Genomic DNA, 26,000 nt, shown 5'->3' on the forward strand with positions numbered 1-26,000 from the left:
TTGGCTTCCTTTTAATGATACATATTTTTATTATATGCCCTTAACATCTTTCTGAGAACTGTTCCCCAGGCTTCACCAGATTGCCGGGCAGGTGGGTGCATCAGAAGTAAAGATCCCTGATTTAGAGAGACAACAACATCAGAGCAAGACCAGTAAATCTTCCTGCAGTGACTATGGGTGGGGACAGGCAGCCAAGCAGACAGGCTTATTTCATATTCTCAGAAACTAGATTAATCCATTAAGAAAGGTCTTACTTTTACATTCAACAAATGCATAGACATAGAGACAGAAGTTTTTTTGTCCTGGAACTTGAATTTACCATGTCAGGCTGGGTTCTTTCATCTTCTCATTATCTAGGGCAGGGTTTTCAACTTTGTCACCACAGCCACAGGAGGAGCCACATTTTACATCACAGACCATATACATCACACAACTATGCGTGTGTGTGTGTGTTTGAATATATATCTAAATATGCAAACATATATATTTAAAACACAGGTTTCACAAAACAAATCCCACCATTAGTAGCCATGCACTCTATTATTCCTTATTCTAGCTTAGTCTGGTGTTGTCTATTTCCTCTTTTTTAATGCCAATCACTTGTGCTGAATTGACTTTACCACTCAGTGATGAATTGTAAACAGTGGTTTGGAAAACACTGGTCTCCAATCTCTCATTCATACACACGTACATAATACACACACACATGCACATACACACAGATACACAAACATATACATATTCAAATACACACATATATATGTACATAACACACACACATACACCCATATACACACAAACACCTATACACACACAGACGTACACACACACACACACCACACACTCACACTCGTTCCATTCTTCCAAGGCCTCAGAGGGACCACAAAAGACCAAGTCATCAAAATGGTGCATCAGGTCCCTGAGCCATGGTTTTCATGAGAAGGGTGAGTTTAAGGACAGTCTCAATTTTTCAAGCTGTGATCTTTACCTTGGGAGATAATCACCAGATCCCAGTTTGTGTTCAGTGGCCCCTGAGAGCAGGTAGTGACAGGTTTGTGCAGTGTGCAGTGGGACAGAAATGAAGATTCTGGAACCTCATGGTTCCCAAATGAGATCCTGGGCAGATCTGGAGAGCACTGAACAGCTACAAAAGCACCAGATCCACTGTGGCTTCAACTTTTGATTTTACAGGCATTGGAGGCATAGGGGCAGAGTAACATGTAAATGTTCCAGGTTTCCTAAATAGTCCAATTTTTCAAACTTTCTGTTCTCTTGTCCTTCATGTGTACTTGTCAAACCAAATGTCAATTTATTTTTAGATTTAGGAAACACAGATGCACAGTACTTTAACCCAATGGGCCCATCAGAATGGTATAGTAACGAGAGACAAAAAAGTAGACACAATCAGGGGGATGAGCCACAAAGTTCATTAACTGAGAATGGAGGCCACAGAAAGAAGAGTGAGTTTTTCTGGTGACTTTAGTTTTCAAATGAAACTTCACCAAAAAAAAGGGGGAGAGGGAGTGGCAGTGGGAGCTTCACGCTAATAAATTCTGAGCAGAGGCAAACATTGACACAACCACCCTTTCCCAAGCCTGTTATCAAATTCCAAAGGAGAGATTTTTAGGTCATGAAAAGAGAAACAGGAAGCATAGATTTGACCAAGTGGAAGATAAAAATTCCAATATGTATGCATCTCTTCTTATTTTTAAGAGCAGGGTTAAACTGGGCATATCGATGGTGCGGAAGTCAGGAGAGCCCTGGAGAGGAGCGGCAGGAGGCGAACCTCTGAGGCTCCTGGAATTAGCAGATCCATTATCCCCACTTACCCAGGACTCTGCTGGTCTGGGCATGAAAGTCCTCCGTCCTGGGAAACCCTCAAAGCAGGACAGCTGGTCACACTACTTAGAAAGGCCAATTTCTGGCTCTGAGCACTGGACACATGGGTGTGTTGAGTGTGTGAGAACACCCCCCCCCCATTGGATACTTGTACACTTTTCTGCATGCACAGGACACCTGAATAAAACGTGCTGTAAAACCCAATTCACATGTGTGGTGTGAAAACCCAGTGGCGAGCAATGGACAGGAGGGTGCAGAGTCGTACCTGGGCCTGCAGCTCCGTTCTCTGTGCCTGCAGGAGGGACACCACCTCCCGGCCCTCCTCCAGCTGACTCTGCAGGGCAGCAGCTTCCCGTTCTGTAAGGAGCTTTTCCTGCATGAAAAGGCCAGATATAGCACTCACATGTGCCTGATTTGTGAGGAAATCCAAAGGCAAAGGGTACAAAGAAGCTTCTTCCTGCTTATGTCCCTTTGCCCAGATTCATAGGCTGAAGTCCTGCCCCTCAATAGGATGGTAGTAGGAGTTGGGGTCTTCAGGAGGGGAGTGGGTCTAGATGAGGTCATGAGGATGGAGCACTCATAGTTGGAGTGGTGTCTTCATGGGAAGAGGAGACACCCAAGTGCTTACTCTCTCTCTCTCTCTCTCTCTCTCTCTCTCTCTCTCTGTCTCCAAGATGCACCAAGGAAAATCCATGTGAGGACACAGCAAGAAGGCAGCTGTCTACAAATCAGGAAGCAGGCCCTCACAAGAACTGAATCTGCCAGCACCCTGATCTTTGACCTCCAGCCTTCCAGAATGGTGAGAAACAAATGTCTGTTGTTTGTGTGGCACCATCTGTGCTGTTAGTTACAGCAGCCCAAGCTGACTAAGATAGGTCCATGGTGGCCACCCTTTATTAGCACATTTTCCCTTTGGCTTCAGAGTCTGAACCATAAATGCTATGAGTGTAAAATCACAGGAGAGCTATATTTTAGACCTGGCTGTGCGTAACCTGGCTAAGAGACTCTGGACAAGGCATGTCTTTTCCTTCTATGAAAAGGAAAGTTGGGAATGCAGACTCTTGCTGGGCTCTGCTGTCTGTCCATGCAGATGGCATGGTCAGTCTGAGCCCTGGCCTTTCAACTGGGCTGAGATGTCACTGTTGCACCAGGCAGGAGCTGTCGGGCTCCAAGGGACTAAAGGGAAGTAGGGGCCCCGTCCTATCAACATTCCACAGGGCAACATGGGAGAAGACCTGCCTCAATCTCTCCACACAACCAAGTGGCCGCCATTCTCCACCCAGCCCCTCCACTGCCTATTCAAAAACATCCAAATCAGGGGCACCTGTGGGGCTCAGTGGTTGAGCATCTGCCTTTGGCTCAGGGTGTGATCCCAGGGTCCTGGGATCGAGTCCCACATCAAACTCCCCACAGGGAACCTGCGTCTCCCTCTGCCTATGTCTCTGCCTCTCTTTCTGTGTCTCTTATGAATAAATAAATAAAATCTTTTTTTAAAAAAAAATCCAAATCACTTGTAAAAATCCTGACTGCTCAAGAGGAGTGCCATCTGACACAAAGCACAGCATGCTGCCCCACCGCCAGGCAAAAATCAAAAACCAAGCATGAGCCCAGTGCTCCCCTGTCCAAAGCCACACCTGTACAGCAGCCACTGCTTTCCATCACTTTGCATAGTGGCTGGAACAACAGCAGAAGCAGAGAAAGCTACAGCAAGACAAACATGCAGAAAGGGAGGAACGTGATCCAGGTCCCCGAGTACTAGCACGTGGAAGGTGTGCATACATGCCACACTTGCAAATTCTAGCTCTGCAGCCTCAGGAGAGAGGCAGACCCGGTGCACATACATTGCCCCACCCCCCTGCCAGGGCCCTGCCTGCTTGCCTGGCCCTGTCTCTCCTCACTGCCCAGCTCCTATTCATCTTACACCCCTCCTCATGCCCGTCCCCCGTGTGCACAGTAGACCCTGGGATTTTCATTGAAGAGGAAGGAAGACAGCCTAGCCACTGTCAGCTGGTAGCAGCACTAATCACCAGGTCGTGATGCTCCCTACTTATAAATAAGCACCCCCACCCCTGCACCTAACATCTGAATATGTCACACTGGGACCATGGGGGAATGAGCCAGAAATAAGACTGCCCTGTGTCTGAGCACCCACAAAAATGACCAAATGGGACATTTGGTCCTCCCCAGCAGCACAAGTGATGCTCCTTAATCACCAAGTACCAATTATGTGGATGCTCAGTCATAGGACCAGCCCTCTCCTGAGGGCACCCAATTAAGAGCAGGTCCCTCCCCTAGATCACCTAACAGGCCTCCATCCTCTCATACATCCCTCCTCCACTGAGGCACCCTGCAAGTCTCCACAGTGTACAAGCTCCCTTGCTGCAGTGAAAAATACACTCAGTTTATGTGACCATAGATGTTCCCCAGTGGCTAGAGGGCACCAGCTTTATGCTTTACTGACTTGTTAAGGGGTGACCTGTGTTCCTAAGCAACAACACTAATTATAACCTCATTGTGCAAAGGCGACTTACACATTTTCCAGGTAACAAGAGTCAATGAAACAAAGCTGAAAGGGACCGTCTAGTTCATATACAGAATTTTTAAGTGACAATAAGTAAAGAATGTGATGTTTCCTGGATCTGTGCCTCTCCTGGGGGGGGGGGGGAGTCCTACTAAAAGACAGGTTCTGTGGATCTGTGCTCAGGCTGGAGATTCTGTATTTCTAACTGGCTCCTAAATGAAGCTAAGATCACTGACGATCTCTGATGCTCTCAGACCAAGTCCAGACAGTCCACATATTCTTACAACTCAGAAGAATTTTGTTATAAAGAAACAGATGATATGATTTTAAAAGTGTGCTTTGGTGTAAAACACCTTTGAATCAAGGGAAAAATTAGTATGCACAATAAAAATAAGATATCTGGAAAGAAATCTCTGACAAAGAAAATTAAGGCGTCAGGAAAAGGTCTTTTAGGTCTTTGCAGATCCTTGGTTATACCAATTATGGAGGGCGGGCACCTGAAATGGTGATTGGCGGGCAATCCGGATGAGAATATCCCCAAGAACAAGCAACCTTCCTACCTCGGGGATGTTACTTGGCAGAGTTTTAAAGTCTTCTAGAGGTGCCTGGGTGGTGCAGTCAGTTAAGCGACCAACTCTTGGTTTCAGATCAGGTCATGATCTCAGGGTAGTGAGATCAAGTCCCACATTGGGCTCCATGCTAGGGGTGGAGCCTGCTTAAGATTCTCTCCCTCTGCTCCACCCCCGACTCCTCCACATGTGTGCTCTCTATATATAAATAAATAAATCTTTTAAAAAAAAATAAAGTGTCTTCTAAAAGCAAATGTTGGGGTTTCTTCAGTTTTGATATAAAAAAGTTAAAAAAAAAAAAAGGACCCAAGCACCCAGCAGCCCTGGCCCACAGGCTCTGCAGCTTGTCTGCATCCTGCTTGGGAGCTTCTAAATGAGGGAATCAGGACTCTACCTGCCAGGCAACTGATTAATTGACTTGGGGTGTGGTCTAGGCAGACGTGCAGACAAATCCAAGTGTCACTGGGGTTAAACACCACTGTCCTAAGTCATCCTTAAAAAATATCCAGAATCTCACCAGTTGACCAGTCCACCCAACCTGTACCAGCCTACCACAACCTCTGCAGAAGGGGCACTGGGACATTTTTGTTTTAATCTGCATTACTGTCAGCTTATTTTTACAAGTCTCATGTTAAGCAACAAAAATCCACTAAACCACATTAGGAAAAAACTATACCAGCAGCTAGAGAGCTCAAAAAAGAAGGAACGTGGAACATTATATCAGAAATAAGGTTTTTACATACAAATTCACATTTTTAAAAATTGGCTTCTGTAATCTCTATTTTTTCCTAGTAGTTTTCGTCCCACAAACTCACACAATCATTAACAGAGACCATCCTTGAAAACACAATCATGAATTCTCAGGGCCCCTCTGTATTCAAAATTTATGGTCAAGTTGATAAGGAGAATAAGAAAACAGACTATGTTTAAAAATGGGCAAGAGATATGATCAGATACTGCAACAAAGAAGCTACACGAATGGCAGATAAGCCCACAAAAAGATGCTCAGCATCCTTAGCCCTTAGGGAATGCAGTTAAAAGCACGGTGAGGTATCCAACATACCTATTAGAAGAGCAAAAAGCAAAAACAAAATAAAAACCTGACATACCCAGTGCTGGCAAGCATGCAAGCACTGAACTCATACATTCATCGCCGATGGGCCACAACAATGCAAACCACTTTGGGAAACAGTCTGGCAGTTTCTTATGAAGTACACAGGGAAGGACAGCCCAGAATTCTCAGGGGCAAATGCCTAAGACGATGGTCAAGGATGCAGTTTCTGTCCTCAGCTGCTTAAATACCAGTGTTCCCAGTCTGAGTAAAAGAACAGAAAGGTAAACTTCCAACGTGAATGCAGAGTGAGCGTGGTGCCAGTGAACCCACTGCAGCTCAGCGCCTGGTCTGACCTGATGCCTGGTGTGGGCCTCTGTTAGCAAGGCCCTTGGCAGAGTAAGAGTCATCCCCAAATATGCTTTCCCTGCAGCCTGGGCTCCGACTCTTACCTCTCTCATCCCACTTGTGATGGCAGATGCTTGAGGGGTGGTCTGGACAATCTGCTGCAGGATGGTGACATACGTCTGAATTTCCAGGAGATTCTGTTGGGGGAAGGAAAACATTCTCATTAAAACTTGAACTGCTTGAGATTTTGCCTCTAGGACCAGATGATACCAGGGATGAATGTTTTCACATGTTCACCATCACAGACAAGACAGGCAGTGACCTGAGCAGTGGACACTTTAACCTTCACGAGAACAAGGGGGCAGATGAAGAAACTGAGGCTTAGTTTATCTTGCCGTTTCCTTTCAGTGACATGGACACTTTGATGCTGGTCTTCCTAAAGCCCACGATGGCAGAACTATGAGAGAAAAGCAGGGACAGGGCACCAAGAGACCCCGCAGTGTACAAAGGACCCTTTCTGTCCCCAGAACAGGGCAGTGCTTCAAAGGACGGCCAGTCAACCCCAGAGTAACTCACTTACTAGCTGGATGTGGCCTCGAATAAGTGATTTAAAGTCCTAAAATGCAGATTTTTTTTCCATAGAAGAGGACTAACAATCTGGAGAGGGTATCTGACCCCCTTTCCCAGCAGAACACCTGCCCAGCTCTGTGTGTGAAAGCCAATGGCAGAGCACAGAGAACGGCCCTCAGCCAGACAACGGCCAATCCCCCCAATGCCACCTCACCCTGACCCAAACCAATGAGCCTTTGGCACAGGAGTACAGAAGGCCAGCCTGTGGCCTCAATTAGGTCCAACCTTATAGAGCATTCCATCCTCCAGCACCCCCCATGGATCAGGGAAAAAGGCCAGACTCCAGCTAAGCCCACACCCTTGCTCAGCTCCCACCCCTGTACCCTGTTTGCCCTCCTTTCCTCCTGAGAGTGCACCACTAATACAGCAGTCACGCAAAAATCACACCTTGGGCTCTGCTCATAGGGAGCCTGCTCTAGGACACTATCTCACGCTGGTGTTGAGACCAATGAGATAATGCACAGAAGCTTTGTTGTGTGAACTCTCACTATTATCGTGGTTCTAAATGGCCTCGAAGAATGCTTTCAGCATAAAGATGGCCCCAGGCACCATTCCTGCAAAATACAGTGTGGGCAAGGCAGCGGATGGGGAGGAGGAAACAGGCCAGGCCCGGAGAAAAGGCAGAGAAATGCTACAGGGAGGGGGGCCCCTTCAGTGTGAGCAACGGGGCCTCCCGTTGTGCATAGGCAGGTCCACACTGAGGCAGGAATAGAGTATAATGCTACTGAGCACACACCAAGCTCCAGGCTGTACCAGGTGTCTCACCTATACTCACATGCTGCCTCAGTTTCCCCAGAAGCAGATGGTTAGAGATGAAATGTTGTGACCCTGTCACACATGGAAGCCCTAGCCCCAGGGGATTGGGGTATGGAGGCGGGGGCCTTTGGGAAGTAAGGAGATTTAGATGCAGTCTGAGGGTGGGGCCCCAGGATGGGATTAGTACCCTCAGAAGAAATGACACCAAAGAGGTGGCATAAGGAATGCCCAGGTGAACACACAGTGAGGCATTCAGGAAGAGGGCCCTCACCGGACCTTGACCATGCCAGCACCCCAATCTCAGTGTTACAGCCTCCAGAACCATAGGAAACAAATGTCCGTTGCATATAAGCCACCCAGTTGGTGGTACTTTGTTACAGCAGCCTAAGCGAGCTAAGATACAGGCCCTAAGAGAAGGGTCTGAGTGCAAATAGTTTATTTGGGTGACGATGCCAGTAAACATTATTGGAGGAAGTGAGACAGGAAAGGAAGGGCCAATAAGGAGTGTGTTACAGGTAAGTTACCACTGTGACCATCTGGTGCTCAGGCCCTGTGGGGATCCCCGGGAGCCACACAGGACAGCAGGAGAGAGGGAGCTGGGGCATGAATCCACCAACATGCATCAATCACTGGCTGAGGCTGCTCCCCAACACAGCTGCACCTGTGAGGTACAGCTGCAGATACTGGCAGCTGGAGGGAGCCCACAGGCCACCAGAGAGGTCAGCCCCGAGGACCACGGCCAGGCTCACAGGTCCACTACAGTTACCCCTGTGCAGGAGAGTCTGCCATTTGCATTTTGAAGATGCAGCTCAGAGTGGGAAGGCTACCTGCCCAGGCTACAACAGCTCCAGGATTTGATTTTTCCAGTACACCACGGCCCCCCAGAGTCAGGCTTGTGAGAAGCTACTGGGGGTGGGAGGCAGAGCAGAGCACTACATGACAGGAAGTTCCTGAGTGCCAGCTAACTGGTTAGAGGCAGAGCTAATATATATATAGAGAGAGAGCTAATATATATAATATATATATATTGCATTTTCTGCGTTTCTGCATTTTTCTGAGCCAAAACAACTGACAGGTCCTAGCTTACTCAAGATGATCTATGTAAAATTGTTTTGTGGATTGTAACGTACTCAACAGACATTAGTTCCCAAGCCCTGCCCCCAACACACACGCAATTAATTACCTCCTCTTCTGTACACATCTGACTCACTGAGTGCCCTCTAGCAACCAACCCCTCACCCACTTGGTTCAAGGGCAATACACACAGAAGGAACCCAGTAGAGCAGGCTCCTGTGTCAGCCACAAGTACCCTGGCCTTGCCTGGCCAAACCCAAACTAGATTATCTGGGGGAAGGACTTCAGAAGGCTCCTGGTTACCTTTTTGTACCTGTCCTTTGCTGCACTGATATCATCCTGTAGAAACTGGGCTTCGATCTGAAGGCGCAGGTTATGCAGTAAGGCTTCATCAGCTTCCTGCAACAAGAAAATGAGTCACACAACCAAGTCAAAGGGGCCACACAGTGGAGGTATGGGCACAAGGGTGTGAAACCAGTCAGGAGTATGGGCACATGGACCTGTTGGGGGTCTTACTAAAAGGTAGATTCTTGTTCAGTAGGTCCGGGAGAGTGTCTGAGATTCCACATCTCTAGTAAGGCACTGGACCTGGTCTAGAACAGTTCTCAACAGAGACTGATTTTGCCCCCAAGGGGACATTTGGTAATATCTGGAGACATTTCAAATTGTTACCACTTGGGTGGTGGGGTGTGACGGCTGGCATCTAGTGAGCAGAGGCCATGGATGCTGCTAAATATCCTACAATACACAGGACAGCCCCACACAACAAAGAATGCTCCAGTCCAAAATGTCAGTCATGCCAGGGTTGCAAAACCTTGATCTAGAAATATCAGGGAGAAAATCAGGATATAGTTACATACCAACAGCCTTAAAATTTAAGTAATATCTATATCTGTTCTGTATCTCATCATCAGGAAGTTGAGTTTCTAAGATCAGGAAAGAGTCTTCTGTAAATACTGAAACTTTCATTTTAATAGTTTTCTCCCAAGGACTGCTGACACTTATCCTGATGCAAAATGCATTTTTTTTAAATGACTGCTGTGGTGAACAGTGTTTATTCCTTTAAAGTTGGAAATGACACTTAGGACACAAGGCTGAGTGTTCTCGTCCATTCTGATAGTTCCCTGACTTTCATCTCATGGCTCTTGTTTAGGTGAACCAAACATTCTGATAGTTCCCTGACTTTCATCTCATGGCTCTTGTTTAGGTGAACCAAAAAGGCTAAAATCCTATGCTCTTAATAAAATAGTGCAGTGATGGCTGGAACCGCCTGAATACTACAGCGGTCCAGTGTGACATTACCAGCGAGCATTATTTGGGTTCCTTGGGATTGTCACTCTCTCGAGATACCTCTGTCACGCACCACTGCCAGTACTTGAGCCCTTGCCAAGTGAATTTTTTACTGACTTGTTAATAAGCATGATGAATGGGAGCCATGGGCTTTCATCAATGGTTGGCTAACGTATTTAAGACATTCTCCATCCTTGAGAATGAGGATGGAGAGTTAAAACAGTCAGGCATGAGGACTGGCCAAGGTATTTTGAGACATCCCCGCTTACACTACTAGGATTTAGATTCCAGGGAGGCCTTCTGCCTGCATTCCTCAGAAAGGCACTTGATTCCTTAATCATTCCTATAAAAGATGACTGATGTGGGAAGATTTTGATTGTCAGACGCTGATTATAAGGATATCAGAATTCCAACTCCAATGGACCACCTGCCTTGGATGAGCTTTTCATGCAAAGTGCTGCCTCAGCACCTACCACATCAGAGAGCTGGGACTTTATGAGACTAAAAAACAGGCTGTATGAACTTTGGGGGCCTGCATCAGAAGAAATGCTTAATTAAGAAATACGTGCCTGTCTGAACTTAGTCTGGACCTTGAGCAAAACTGTAGAGGGACAGCTAATCCCCACCCAACTCAAACTTGAGGCTATTTTATCTACCAAAAAGAACTTTGGGGATCCCTGGGTGGCGCAGCGGTTTGGCGCCTGCCTTTGGCCCAGGGCGCGATCCTGGAGACTCCGGATCAAATCCCACATCGGGCTCCCGGTGCATGGAGCCTGCTTTTCCCTCTGCCTGTGTCTCTGCCTCTCTCTCTCTGTGACTATCATAAATAAATAAAAATTTTAAAAAAAAAAAGAACTTTGAATTTATCTTTTAAGATTTTATTTATTTATTTGAGAGAGAGAGATAGAGAGAGAGAATGCAAGGAGGAGGAGCAGAGGGAGAGGGACAAGCAGACTCTGGGCTGAGCATGGAGCCTGATTCAGGGCTCAATCCCACCACCCTGAGATCATGACTTGAGCCAAAATCCAGAGTTGGCCACTATCTGACTGAGTCACCCAGGTGCCCCGAAGTTTATTTTAAAAGAACTTTGAAGTTCTACAAAATCAACTAGGTCAATTGGCAACTGCCAGGAATTATCTTAAAGCATCCCTTTTTGCATAGGCTTATGCAAATAAAAATGAAGTAAGCTATCTTAATACAGCACTATCCAAGTCTCAGGCATATTTTTAAATTTTCTGGTAGCTCATTAAATAAAATGAAAAGAAACAGGTGAAAATAATTTTAAAAATATATTTTACTGCACCCAATATACCTAAAATATTATCCTTTCACCATGGAATCAATATTTTTAAAGTTATTAATGAGATATTTTACTTTCTTTTTTTTTCAGGCAAGGTCTTTGAAACCTGGTGTGCATTTTACACTTAAAACACATCATGATGGGATCCCTGGGTGGCGCAGCGGTTTGGCGCCTGCCTTTGGCCCAGGGCGCGATCCTGGAGACCTGGGATCAAATCCCACGTCGGGCTCCCGGTGCATGGAGCCTGCTTCTCCCTCTGCCTGTGTCTCTGCCTCTCTCTCTCTCTCTCTCTGTGACTATCATAAATAAATAAAAATTTTAAAAAAATAGAAAAAAAAAACACATCATGATTTGAACTTCCTGTGCTTCCATCGCTCCCCAGAGCATATAGCTGATGGCTCCCAAGTGGGACAATGCAATTCTACAGGATTAATTTGGAGCACAAAGGAGCATACCGCTCTTCCTCAGTGTCTCCTCCAGGTTTCTGTCCCACGGGGAACATCCCCAGTTTCTCTCATTTCTGGTTACGAAATCCTTCCCTCTAAAGATTCTGAATCCCTTTACAGGTACCAGGGAGGCTAACACTAAGCAACCAAGTAGGGAACCCTTAGACAGAAGGAGAGAAGTACCCCAACCTGGAGCTGGTTCCCTGCCCACTGCCTCTGGACTCTTCTCTGCTTTCCCCAACCTGAAACTGGGCCTCTGCTACCCACTGGGAGATGCAAGAGCATAGTGGAAAATTGCACCCTTTGAAAGACCCACATAGGGTCTGAAGTCTTTTTTTTAATTCGAAGTAAGAGAACGAACCAAATTACAAAACAGGGATGCATGGCTCCAGGAACTGGGCTCTGAAGTGTCAGAACTAAATTAATGTGAAAACTAACTATAGGCGTTCAGTTTCTGGGCTCATTCTCTTGATTAATGAATGACTCAGTCACTGACTTTCGATGAGCTCTGCCCTCAGGATTTAATGATGGGTCCTCAAATCCTGGGTCACAGGGATAGTAATGCAGAGTCCAGTGAATCCTCATTAGCATTGTTCCCTCTTTCAGAAGATGCAGGCTGCCCACCCCTGGAAGCTCCATGGATGCACCTGTATGATCAAGGTGTTAATTACCCCATGAATGAAGTGAGCATGTCCCCCAGAATTCCTGGTGACTGGCTCTCTGCATTACCCAGAACTGTCACATCAGCCTGGTGAAGCCCCTTCATGAGAGAAATGGTAATGCAAAGAAAGCCCAGGTGTCGGGCACCTTGGTGGCTCAGTGGTTGAGCATCTGGCCTCAGCTCAGGTCGTGATCCCGGAGTCCTGGGATCAAGTCCCACATTAGGCTCCCCATGGGGAGCCTGCTTCTGTCTCTGCCTCTCTCTCTGCGTCTCTCATGAATAAATACATAAAATCTTAAAAAAAAAAAAAAAAAAAGAAAGCAAGGAAGCCCGGGTGTCTTTCCAGCAAGGGGAAAGAGCTGAAGAAGCAGAAAGAGCTGGGATAATTTATAGATTCCAAAGGAAAGGCCGCCATATCTCAAAAAGAACTGAAAACAGGGCAGGCCCAGGACTTGAGCGGCAGTAGGTAATGGCTGCAAATGAATTGGTTACTGGGTCTCCTGAGTCACATTTCTGGGAGAGACTTCTGGCTGTGATGGCCAACATGGGTCACATGACCATCCTCTTGACTGATGGTCCTACCAGGACCCCAGTGATGGGAGGGACAATCAAAGTGTGCAGGGATGCAGCTCCACTCCCTTCAGGGACACCGGATTGTTGTGGAGGTGATCCTCTACCCTGGAGACAGGGATACCCCTTGGAGGCCATGGCTCAATATGGGGCATAATTGGTTGAAGACCTTGAGCTGGTCCTTCTAGATATCCTTCTACCCCCTCACCCCCCACCCTTATCCCCACCCTCCCACCACACCCCTCTTAAGACTGCTGAGGATGAAGCAAGGCAGAGAATTCTCAAACATCTTCATTTTAACCAAAAATTTGTCCATGACTGACCCACAATCCCCAGAGCCGAGGAATTGGAAATAGTTTCAAGGACCCTTTGTGTCATTACTTCTAAAGAGATCAAACACTCACAGTGTTAGAAACAGAAGGAACCCTAGAGGTCACTGGTCCTCAAATGTTTTTTGAATCACATGTGTCATCTTTCAAACAAAATATCCCAGGATGCCAATGTATAGAGGCAAAGCAGAGGCATGCTTCTGGAAGGACATGATCACAGTACAGTAGGGGGGCAGGCTCCCCCACCCCCAGCAGCCCTCTATCCTCAGAGGTCCCTCTGCAGCTCCAAGGACCTGCAGGCTCTGTCAAACATAGCTCAGAATCTAGCGTCTCTGCTTACAGATGGACAGGCTGGGGCCAGACTGACCAGTGGGTCATGCAGCTAGTTAATGGAAAATAATGGGAAACAACAGGATTGGAATCTATCTTGGGCTTCTCTCTACTAGTCAAGATTGAGTGCTGAACTTCCTTTCTTCTTCAATCTTCCTGTGAGGATCACACCCAAACAACCACTCTTGGATCCCATCAGCCAAGCCTTTAAAACTACCCAGGGTGATCATAAAGTCCAGCTGATATTCATCCTTAAAATAGGGATTACCCAGATGCTTCTGCAGCACATTCTCTTGCTTTGAGGACAATCATCTGATAAACTGCCTCCAACACTCGCAAAGGTGAGTAGGTGCCACTGGAATGTGCAGTTGCTGGTGTGTTGAGGAGAATTCATTTGGAAGTACTCTCTTTTGTTTGCACCAGAACTCAGAAATGTGTGGACGCTTGTGTTTTCATTATGCTTTGGATGCTGTCTGCTGCATTTTCAAAAGCTCCACCAGCAGAAACCTCTAGATTTTTTTTTTTCCAAATGTGGACTCTGGGTCAATAGTCTAATTTTAGAAAACATTCCAACCCTGATATGGTATGTGTTTGAGATCTAGGGCAGTGGTTCTCAAAGTGTGGTTAATGACGACGAGGGATAATGAGAAATGTAAAATGATTCAGAAATGTAAAATATCTGGCCAGTGGGTCAGAATTTCTGGGGTCAGGACCCAGAAAGCTGTATTTTAACATGCCCTCCAGGTGTTGCTGGTCCACACAGAATCACTGATCTTAACCATTTTTTGAGAAAGGGACTAGAGGGGGTGCCTGGGTGGCTCAGTCACTTAAGTGTCTGTCTTTAGCTCAGGTCCTGATCCCCTCATCCAGTGCCCTGTTCAGTGGGCAGCCTGCTTCTCCCTCTCCCTCTGCCTGCCACTCTCCCTGCTTGTGTGCTCTCTCACACACTCTCTCTCTGATAGATAGATAGATGATAGATAGATAGATAGATAGATAGATAGATAGATAAAATCTTTCAAAAAGAGAGAGAGACTAGAGTAACTAGAGTCCAATGTGCCCTTGAAGAATCCACCTGCCAATCCATTTACAGAGATGCTAGAAATTCCACTAAAAACCCAACTGTCTATATCTTTACCTAGTCTTAAATCCAGCATCTAAGCAGCTGCTCAGGAATGGGTTTTCAAGTTCATTGAGATTTCTAGTTAGTTAGGGTTTAACTAAAAAAACACGTCAACCTTGGGTGTCAAAAACCTTCCCCAAAATTGTATGTTTGCTTTCTTTCCTTCCCGATGCTAAGGCTGGCCTGAGGGTGATCTTGAGTCTGCTCTACAACTCTGCTCCCTGTCTTCCCACTGCCTCATCCTCTCTCCCTCTGAACTCCTGGCTCCTCCTCTGCCCTTCTGTTCTCCAGTCTCCCTATCTCCAGCCTCCTCCTGAACTCACCTTCCCAGTTCCCTCCCATTCTCTGCTCTGGAAGTTCCTCTCCAGCCCCAGAGTTGTTCTTAGGCAAAAGAAGCCTTGTAGCCCTGAAGGTGAAGGCTTCCCACCCCACCTTGTGTTTCCCCAAACACCCTAGTTTCTTGCCCTTTCCTGGATACATTGAAGATATACCAATTGCATAGAAAAGCACATATGGCAGCTTTAGGTTCTTCTTTAAAAGCTGTTTTTAAGTGAAAACATTTGACAAGTACTTACATCATTTAAAATTTGGAGGATTTTCAAGGAAAAAGGAGAAAAACTTTAAAGCCTCCTTAGTGTTCTTGAGATAAGCAACACTGGGCATTATGGGGACCAATAACCATATATATACATAGAGAGACAATAAGTCCTAGAGGTTAGCCAAATGCAGATATTTAAAAGTCATCAAGAATTCTTATTCCATCAAAAGTCTTAAAATCTCATTAACTGTGACTATAGCATGTACTTGGTATGTTGAGGAATTTATTTCAAAGTACCTAGCAAAGAGTGGCTGGCTTTAGCTTATTTTGGCTGTTAAAAATACAGCAGCTCTGTTCTGGAGATGTAATGACATGGGCAGTATAAACAGATGGATGACAGTTTGGTGAAAGCAACAGCAATCTGTCTTGTCAGCATATATTGTGATATTTTCAGAGCACGCTTCAGATGGGTCAATGGTTTTTCCAGGACCCCATTTTCCACGGCCACATCTAGGGATGACTCCCTTCTACAAGACCAAAAGAAAGGGGCGCTGATACTGAGCTGACAGTCAAAACCATGTTGATCTGACATGAGGTAGACACTCAAAGATTTGTCAACTCAAATCACTGATATGACCAGCCAACAAGACGTGAATGTGCTCTTCCATTTCTACCTTCTTATGTGACCATCTCGATGGACAGAGAACAGGAAGGTCCAGCCTTCGACTGGCCAACCCCTTGAGCTCCCCTGAGGCAAGGACTGGGTACAAGTTGTTTACTCCAAGAAGCCCTGGAAGGGAGGAAGTGATCCAGGGAAAGGAACAAAGGCAATAAAGGTGTATAATGAACAAATCACCACTGTGCACAACCACGCCTCAGTAGTGCTAAGGACCCCGGAGACTGTGGCACTCACCTCTGAACCCTTGCTACGAGATGCGGGGCAGCTGGGGAACTCATCCACCTACCCCCACCCACCCCTCAGCAGCTGAGGGCTGCTCCTGGGGTGCTAACACCCACACTTCTGGACTGGGCCTCCTGCAGATCAGGCAAATCTGTACAGCTTCAGACGTGTAGGAAGCTGCCAGTGTGTTCAGCATGTCTGTGGGATAGCCCAGGGGATAAGGATGGAGCACCATAAGCGTGAAGGGGACATTTTTACCCAGAGACCCTGGCTTTGTGTCTGTCTCCTGAGAGAGATTCCCTGACTGTCCTTGGGAGGCAGAGAAAGAGCCAAGTACACAAAATATTCCTGACTACGCCTGCCAAGGATGGGCTGTGGGGCTCCAAGGTCATCGAACCTCACCAAGGGTGAGCCTCCTCACTGGCAATGGAGGGGCTGGACTGGGTCGTTCCTGAGGGTAGAATGGATGACCATAAAACTGTATAAGGCCCCAAGCTACTGCACGGATGCAGCCACCTCCCTGCGTCATGTATGTTGTGCTCATGATTTCTGCTACATCCAAGTACCACCTGTACTATTAGTCACTCCCTATTTTTCTTCAAATTGATTCATTTTTACTTACATGAATTCAAAAAGGAACATCTTGGGGTCACCTGCTATCGAGAAGGGGTAAACATAAAAACAAATTCACAGCCATTAGACAATTATTCCTCCATGCGCCATCTAAAATCACCTCCTACTCCACCAGAGTCATGAATCCCACAATCTGGGGAAACTAAGCTGGCATCCATCACATCAAGTACTCTGTAATAATAATTGTGACAGGCAAGTCACATACACTATTATGTGACTTCATTCTTGCTATGCACATTGACAGACATCCACTCCATGATGGTGGCAATTATTATTGCTCCTACTTAGAGATGAAGAAGCTCAGAGAGATGAGGCAGTTCACCCAAAGTTTCATAGATACTCAAGAGTGGCAGTCCTATTATCAGGCTGCTTTCCTTGTCTGGACCGTACAGCTCCCTTGTGGGCAGAAGTGTGTTTCCCTGGACCCAGGGAATAGACATGCTGATGCCCTGTGCTTGCTCTGGCCCGAGTTGCTGGTAGTAGCATCTTTCCCCAGAACTTCTGTAACATTCTCATGGGACTGATGCTTCAGTTGTCCACGTTCTCATCACAATATATACAAAGGTGTTACAGCTGTGTTCTCTGGGGGAGAAAATAGTGGGAGGCCTTTCCTTTACCTAGCATTATCTCCAATACCTTATTTTTCTACTGAGAATATGTATTGCTTTTGTAATAAGAGAACAACAACAGGAGGCTGGAGCTTGTTTTTAAATCCAGTGTTACTCTCCACCAACACTAAAAAGAGGGATGACATTCTTTCTCCCTCTTCTATGAAGAGTGCACATGATGGCACTGCATGAGTGACAACCTTAGGAGTTTAAGGCCAGAGGGGACCCTGCTTGCAGTGAGGACAAATACTCACAGAGTAAAATGTGGTGGTTCTGGAGAGGGGCTGAAACTGGCATCTGAGTGAAGGGTGTCAGGCACCTATGTCCCTGGAAACCGTGATCCATGGCAGCCCCATCCGGCAGCCTGGGATCAACCACCAAACACAGGAATGGGGATGAGCTATAAGTATCAGCAAAACAGCTGGATGATACCTGATGCTAATAACACCCAAATCCTAGCTCAACCTTTAATAGGCTTGGGGCCATCTAGGTCCAACTCAATACAAGACCAATCATTGAGCCTGGGCACTGAGGGCTCTTCTAAGCACACTCACCTCCACCTTTGTGCTTATATCTGGGGTACTCACACAGTAGCTGGCCTGAGACAATCTGTTTTTATTAACTGACCTTGCTAATTACTGACAGCACACAGTGTCCTAGTTTGGACAATACATTATATCCTCACGCAGGGAAGAGCACAAAAGCATCATGTAGTAGGTACCATACACAAAGCAAAATTCAGTTTCCCTAGATTGTTGTTTTAACTTTCCCAGCAGTTAGCAGACTCATCCCAGACAAGAGAGGCTGGACAAAGCCAGGGACTGGCAAATATCCTGAGTTAAACTCTGACTATCTGAAGTGGTTACCTGGCGTGCCATGTGGAGAAGAATCCTAAGGCCATATCTGGGCACAGCGTGGAAAGGTTTTATCAGTAGTTCTGATGAGGAATTACAGGTATAGAATGGAGGGGAAAGGGGCAAGCAGCCATGTGCCCTAAATAAGCAATCCTTCAATGAAACAGTCTCTATGGGTCTTTCTGCTCAGATATTTGAGCTCTGAAATGACAACTATTTGCCATCCTAGTTGTGGCCAATCTCTGAGATCCAGGATTATTCCATTTGGTAGTCAAGTTCCCCTGGCTAGAGCAGAAAAGCCAGTTAGGATGATGTTGGAGGATCTGATGAAGGAAACTCCCTGCAAAGGAAAACCCTGCAGTACTCTGCAGTGGGGTCTCCAACAAGAAGCTAAGAATTCCTGGTGCCCCCCACATGACTACTCTCCAGATTCCCAGAGGGGAGAGCTTCAAGGGAAATGGCAATTTCTTCCTCTCTGAAACTTCTTCCTCTGTTCTCTGGGAGTTCTCTTGCAGAAGAGCAATCTCAAGTCTCTCAGCCAACGGAGTAGAGACATCTTTGCATCCCAATAATCACTGGCCAAAGCAAGTTCTCTAAGTTTGGTGTATTTGGGACCAGAACATCTGAATGACACAACCATAGCTGGTCACTGTAATGCTGCCATATTTGGATAGCCTAGAGCAACCCATAAGCTTAATAGCCTAGGGTTCTCTCCAGAGACGGGGAGTGTTGAGGGAGAGGAGTGTGTGTCTTGTGTGTGTGTGAGTTCACACAAAGACTTAGTTGAAGCTATGAATCAAGAAAGAGAGTGACAGCAAAAGAAATAGGTGAATCCTAAAAGGACACAGAGAGAAGGTGTGTGACAGTCATTTCAGTTACTAAGTTCCGTTCTCAAACTCAGGTTCATGCTCAGCTCACCTTGTTAAGCCGTTCCAGCATTTCTTTTAGGAGCAGTTGACATTCACATTCATTTTCATACCTGCGAATGCGACACAAAAGCAAAAGTTGGACAGCTTCCATGATTCCATACGTGATGATCACACAATCAGTGTTAAGTTTCATCTGAGATGTGTGCTATGCCAGCTCTTCAAGAAGAGGTCCCTAAGGTTAAGATAGAGGCTAATACTGCATTGTGGAGCCTGCCACTCCCTGACCTCTTCCACAGCATGGTGCGTGCAGAGTGGTGCCATGGCCACCACACATGGGGGTAACTAGGAGTGGTGAATGGACCAGGAGTCCCCATCCTGGAGGCCCATCCCCCCACCCAGCCACCCCAAGGAGGAAGGAGTCATATCTCCACACACCCCTAATCCAAGCACCGTAGTGCCACAGAGACTGGGGCCTGCCCTCCATGACCTACAACAAACACCATTAACCTGACCTTGTTTGGTTTACCTACACTATTGTATTAACCCACATGTGTGAGTTTTTCTGGATTATGCCATTTAATCCTTACAAAACCCTGGAAGAGAGCTGTTATTATTGTTCCCCAAGTGAAAGATAACAAAACTGAGGCTGAGAAACTGCCCATGATCTTGGGCGGCTGCTTTGAACACCTCACCCTCACTCTCTGCCCTCACCCCTGCACACCGAAGGCCTCCTCTGAGGCAGCCCTCAACCTCTGACATAAATACCTCAGCTCCCTCACCCTCAGCTGGGACAACTGAAGTAGTTCTCTATCTGGCAGGTGAGCTCCAGATGCCCACAATGTTAACTTGCTGGATAATGCACTCAGTATTTTCTGCCTTCCCCTCCTGTCTCACTTCCTCGCTCCCCAACCTTGCTCCTTAAGGACCTTCCAAATAAGCTACTTGCCCTTAAACCCCTTGATCAGGCTCGGCTTCAGGAAGATTCCAAACTAAAAAAAGGGGTGGAGTCAGGACTCACACTTGAATCTGACACCAAAAACTATGCCATAATTTTCACACCACACTGCCTGGGTCAAGAAGGGATGTAAATATACAGAAACTGATAAAGCAGCAGGTATTAGGAATGGAAGCAGTTTTTCCTTCTAGTCATCTTCTTCCCTGGACACGTAGAACATGATAGGGATCAAGGAGCCAGAGAGACCCCAGAAATCATTCTGTTCAGAAAGAGTTTCCTTCTAGGGGGAATTTCATCCCCTTAAGAAAGAAAGAAGGCCCCTTGTTCCCTGTAAGTGGCCCCCAATATCCAGCCTGGTTTTCTTCCAGGAATCAGGGCCCTTGATGTTTGGAGGGCACAGGCTGCCCAGAGGGAAGACTACATTTCCCAGCCTTCCTTGCAGCCAGGTGTGACCATGTAACTAAGTCCCAACCAGTGGGATGTAAACCTAAGTCTGTGGCAGCCTCCAAATATCTTTGGTAAGATATGATGTGGATGTGTCCTTCTGCATCCTCTCCTCCATCCTGCACCTGAAACATAGATGCTGATTCCCTGAAGGAAAGGCAGAGCCTTCTGAGCCTCAAACACCATACAGTGGCATGTTGAACTGCTTGCTAGGCCAGACCTTACACAAGACAGACACAAACTTCCATCCTGGAAAAGCCAAAGTCACTTTGGAGTTTATGCCATTTGTGGTTTGAAACTAATCCTAATTAGCCCTCAGCCCAACCCACAAAGCATAGCTGTCAGGGCCCTCGTACACCCACGCCATAGGCACAAGTCAAGTATCAAAAGAAGTGCTAGAAAACCATGCTGCTGTGTCCTCAGAATTAAAAGAGTCCTGACTACAGGGAAGAACAATTAGGAATATGTGCCCTGTGCACAATCCCAGTTCTAAGGCTACCTAAGAAGCTCAGCTATAACCAGAAAGCAAAATAAGTTTGTACAAGTTTTACATTTCCCACCAGGATGTCACATTTAGCAATTTCTTTTGTGTGTGGCTCTAACGGAGCCAGAAATTATTTTTTAATGGCTAGTTACCCATTAAATGGCTAGCTTTGAGAATAAAACTATTAACAAAATCCAAATTTTCTCATTGCTCTTTCCTGCTAGAAACATCTAGGAATTTCTGTAGCTTAAAAACATGTTTGATAAGTAATGAAATAACCTGTTACCGTGGGTAATTTTCATGCTGTCTAGATATCAAAGACAAGTGATTTCATAATAAAGAGTTCACGATAAATTCATATATGTATTCACGTAAGTGAATATATAAATGAATTCATAAAGTAAAAAAAACATTTTGGCTTCGATCATCTGATTGTTTTTACATATTTTTGGTTTGTAGCAATCTGGACAATTGACTGTATTCATCAATGTATTTTGGTAGTTTTATTCGTTTTTATTTCATCCTTGCTTTATTTTGTCTTCATCCGGTGTGCTGAAAACCTGATTTTGAAATTACTCAACTGTCCAAGTAGAGAATATGCCTACCAAGGCTGCATATATCTTCCCACTTCTGCACTATTTTCACCTGGCTTTCACTAGCCATCAACTCACCTCTGGGAATGTAAAACCAAACTTGGTGTGTGTATACCCATGCACGTGGATGGGCTATCATTTTCACAATAATTTTTAAATCCCAATACCTCAGTCGGAATATCAAAGTATCTTCAAGGTGGCAATGGGAAGGAATAAATTAAGAGGAATCACTAAATAAATCACAGAGCCTGAAGGGACAGCTCCATGATGGACGTCTAACTCAGAACCAAGTGAAATCAGGAAAAGATCAGGAAAACTCAACATGGCCATTCCTTCAATGAGGGGCTTAAAGGGTCCTGCTCACCCAGCCAAATCACAGTAGCCTGGGGCCTAATGACTAGGTGCAGAACATCTGGGGGGCACCTGGGTGGCTCAGTGGTTGAGCGTCTGTCTGCCTTTGACTCAGGTCGTGATCTTGCTTCTTTCTCTGCCTATGTCTCTGCCTCTCTCTCTCTCTTTATGTCTCTCATGAATTAATAAGTAAATAAATCTTTAAAAATATATAAAGACCCCCAGGGATGTGGGGTTTCCTGCTGGCCCATGGAGCTGCCCTGGGTGTCTGAACCAGTGTACACTTCCCTTTGCTTCAGAAAACATGAGCTTCATTTGAATGAGATCCTACCCCTGGGTCTCACTCCACAGGAATCCAAGAATGGATCCAAGAAAGTGGAGGGTAAGAAAAACCGAGTTCAAGACCTGCCACCTACAGGCCCTCCCCAAGCCTCAGTTTTCCCACTAAGTGCTATAACAACTGGTGGATTTCCCTATCCCTTCTTCCAGCTCCAAATCTGTTTCTATGGATCAAACCCAGAAACAGAAGGACTGGTGAGGATGAAAGCAATGAGTATGATCTGATAAACATGCTCAATACACTTTGTTGAATAACCTGCCCAGGATTCAGATTAAGGACATAAAACTCAAACACAGAGCATGTTTGGAGAAGACTCTCTGGCTACCCTAAACCAGGGGTCCCCAAACCTGGCTGTTCACTGGAATTACCCATGGAGCTCATAAAACTTAAAATTTCTGGGCTGCACCTGAGGTCCAGGGTGGGGCCTGGACATCTGGATTTTTACATTAATGTATATAACTTTTAAATGAATGAATCTCTTATGTGGTTAGACAAATATTTTAATTACATTAAAAACAACTTCCCTTAAAAGTTTCCACTGCTCCCATTGCCCTGTTCCTACTCCCCTCTTCATATGTGTAACCAGTGTCATTGGGTTTTTGAGTATGTCTGCTTCTGTTCTTTTTCCTGATGCAAGCAAAAATTCTACTCTTCTCCCCTTTCCCTTTAAATGATAGTAATGCACTATTCCCCGTTGTACAACTGCATAGCATTTCACTGTGTAAATGAAGCCCAATTTGTGAACCTATCTCCTAGGACTAGGCATTTAGGTTTGTTCCAGGCTATTGCAGATTACACTGTGATGTGGACAAGCCATTTTACACCTGCTGGAGCACCAAAGAATAAATCCACTCACTGAAGGGGCCCCTGCAGAGTAAAAAAGAGCACATGCATTTATAAGGTGGTGGTGGCAAATTGCTAAGCATCCTTTTTTTCTTTTTAATAGTTCTTCAGGTGATCTTATATCTTCTTCAGTCTATGGAAAGAGGGGACCAGACTCTGGACCAGGGCTTCTGAAACTTCAAGCTTAACTCCATTTCCAACCAGCTCCTGGGTAATGGCAGTGCTGCTGGTCCACAGACCGCACATCAAGTAGCAAGACCCTAGAGGGCACACATTGAAATAATTTCCAGGTATCATCTATGATGCGGAAAAGATGATCAGACTTAGCGTGCCCAAGACTTGAATTCCATCCCAGGGCAGGGATACACTGGCTAAGTGACCTTGCCCCAAATCTTGACACTCACTGTCAATGCCTTACTCTCCTCATCTGCAAAACAGAGGCAGGATCATGTATTATACGATAAGGCTGTGAGGATCCAACAACACGGATCCATCTCTAAAACACTGCGCTGAGCAAAAGGAAGCCAGACGTATAAGAGCACGTGCGCAGGATCTCATCTTTGTGAAATTCCAGAACACGCAAAATTAATCTAGGTGACAGAAATCAGCACAGCCGGCGCCTCCGGGGATTTCTGTGGAGGAGGGGTGCAGACTGCCTGGGAGGGGATGGGAGGGCACATTCTGGGGTGGTGGAAGTACCCTGCTTGTTTTAGGTGGTTACAGGGGTGCAAGCGTTGTCAAAACTCATTGAACTATGCCCTTAAAACCTGTGCTTTTTTTTTTTTTTTTTAAGATCTTATTTTTAAGTAATCTCTACACCCAAGGCGGGGCTCGAACTCACCCCAAGGATCCAGAGTGGCATGCTCTACCACGGAGCCAGCCAGGCGCCCCCAAACCCGTGCATCTTATTGCATGCACCTTAAACCGAAACTTGACTGCACAAGCCAAGGGCACCCCTTCGCGCAACCGGTGGAGCGCCCGCGTGACCGACAGGCCCCGGGCCGTCCCGCGCCCGCCCAGCCCCGCTTACTTGCAGCGGAACTCGTCGAGCGCGCGCTGCGCCTCCGCCCCCTGCCGCTCCAGCCGCGTGCGCTCGGCCGCCAGGTCCCGGGCGCGCTGGCGGTTGCCCTCGACGTGGCGGGCGAGGGCGTCCTCGGGGCCGGCCAGCTCGCCCAGGCGCTGGAAGGCGTCCAGCTGCCGTCGGAGGACGGCGTGGCGCTGCTCGAGCGCGCGGGCCCGCTGGACGTGGGCGGCCACGCGCTCCCCCAGGCCCTGCAGCGCCGCCAGGCTGGGCGCCGCCGCCCGGCCCTCCACCAGGCTGTCGGGCTCGGCGCGCGGCGCCTCCTCGGCGCGCTCGTACTGCTCCTTGCGGGTCTGGAAGACGTAGCTGCGCCGGTACATGGCTCCTGTGCGGGCGGCCGCGCGCGAAGCCGGGTCCCGGAGGCCGTGAGCCCGGGCGGGGGGGGGGGGCCGCTAAATAACCCGGGGCCGGGCCTGCCGCCCGCGCCCTCCCCGCGCCCGCCCCGCGCCGCTGGGAAGTTCCAGAGCCGGTCAGCTGGCGAGCTCCACGCGGGGCCCAGCCTCCCGGACAATGAAGGAGCAGCGGGTCCGCTTTGTGCGCCGGATTAGCGGGCCATACAGCCCCGGGTTTGGAAGGCTGAACTGGGCAATGGGGTTTTTGTTCTCAGATTGTTAAAGCCTGTTGCTCTGCGACTGAATGGAGGGTCAGGAGGACAAGGGGGGCCCCGACTGCTTCCTCTGGGAGTTGTGAAGGAAGCCCAAGGCAGCTTGTTAACCTCGGACGAGCTCAAAAGGCCGAGGACCCCGCTTTGTCTCCTCTCTCGCCGTCAACCTCTCAATTATAGACCTTTTCAACACCGGTTTGTTTGTTTTTTTTTTTTCCTGATTACCTAAGCAGCTCTTTTGCATGATTACAGCGTGACAGTAGGCACCCTCCTTATGTTAGGGGTTCTTAACCACGGGTGCAAGATAAATGGCCCATCTCGAAAAACTGTGATGTGTGCTGCCAGCAAGTTCTTTCTGACACTTATGCATATTTATGGGAAAACGTTCTTTGTACAATGACTTAAGAAACAGATGCATGCTTATCATGATAACCATGCGTATAATATTATCCTTGTTCTTGTGGATTCTGACAGCCTTTCTGGAGCAGGACAAATGAGTAGAACTCCACCAGGGCATTGGCATAATTGATTCTTTGAACTAAAGAAAAAATCCTTGCAGCCTAAAAGATTTAACAAATTGGCCAACTCTCAATTACAGAATATGAAAGAATTTTTGCCACTATGTTTCACTTTATTTTGTATTTTGGAAATAACAAAGCCAGGCTTTAACAAATTTAAAACTAAGTTGTGGGTGTTGAAAGAAACTAATAACTGTTGACGAAAATGTTCCTAAATATAAATATTTTGTAATGTCTCCAATTTAAAAAATCATTACAAAAGGGCTGTCTTCCTAAAAATAAGGATTAGCAATACTGTATAACAACTGTATAGACTGCACATAAGTACATAGTCTTACTACCAATTAAAGTCATAGTTATCAAAGATCAAGAAAATGACACAGATCTTTGATGAGTTTATTATTTCTCTAGAAAGACTATAAGACAATGGAATGAATTCAGTCTAGGATGAATCTAAGGTAAGGTCGAGAGTTGTGGTGGTGGTGTGGTTATTGTTCTGTTTTCTTAAGCCATTTAAAAATACGTTTTATAATCAAATCAGGGAGAGCCA

At 46.5% G+C, this 26,000-nt stretch overlaps 1 protein-coding gene across 2 annotated transcripts in view; it reads right to left on the minus strand.

Moving 5' to 3' along the window:
- BFSP1 (beaded filament structural protein 1) overlaps positions 1–26,000 on the minus strand; it is a 68,234-nt gene that overhangs the window by 12,579 nt on the left and 29,655 nt on the right. For both annotated transcript variants that reach the window (XM_055304643.1, XM_055304632.1), the window contains 4 exons: positions 19,287–19,347; positions 9,092–9,187; positions 6,433–6,525; positions 2,105–2,212 (listed from right to left, as the gene is read on the minus strand). In XM_055304643.1, coding sequence (XP_055160618.1) covers positions 2,105–2,212; positions 6,433–6,525; positions 9,092–9,187; positions 19,287–19,307 — 318 coding nt within the window. In that variant the 5' untranslated portion in view covers positions 19,308–19,347. The remainder of the gene's footprint in view (positions 1–2,104; positions 2,213–6,432; positions 6,526–9,091; positions 9,188–19,286; positions 19,348–26,000) is intronic.

Source organism: Nyctereutes procyonoides, unplaced genomic scaffold (genome assembly GCF_905146905.1).
Source record: "Nyctereutes procyonoides isolate TBG_1078 unplaced genomic scaffold, NYPRO_anot_genome, whole genome shotgun sequence".
Lineage (NCBI taxonomy): Eukaryota > Metazoa > Chordata > Mammalia > Carnivora > Canidae > Nyctereutes > Nyctereutes procyonoides.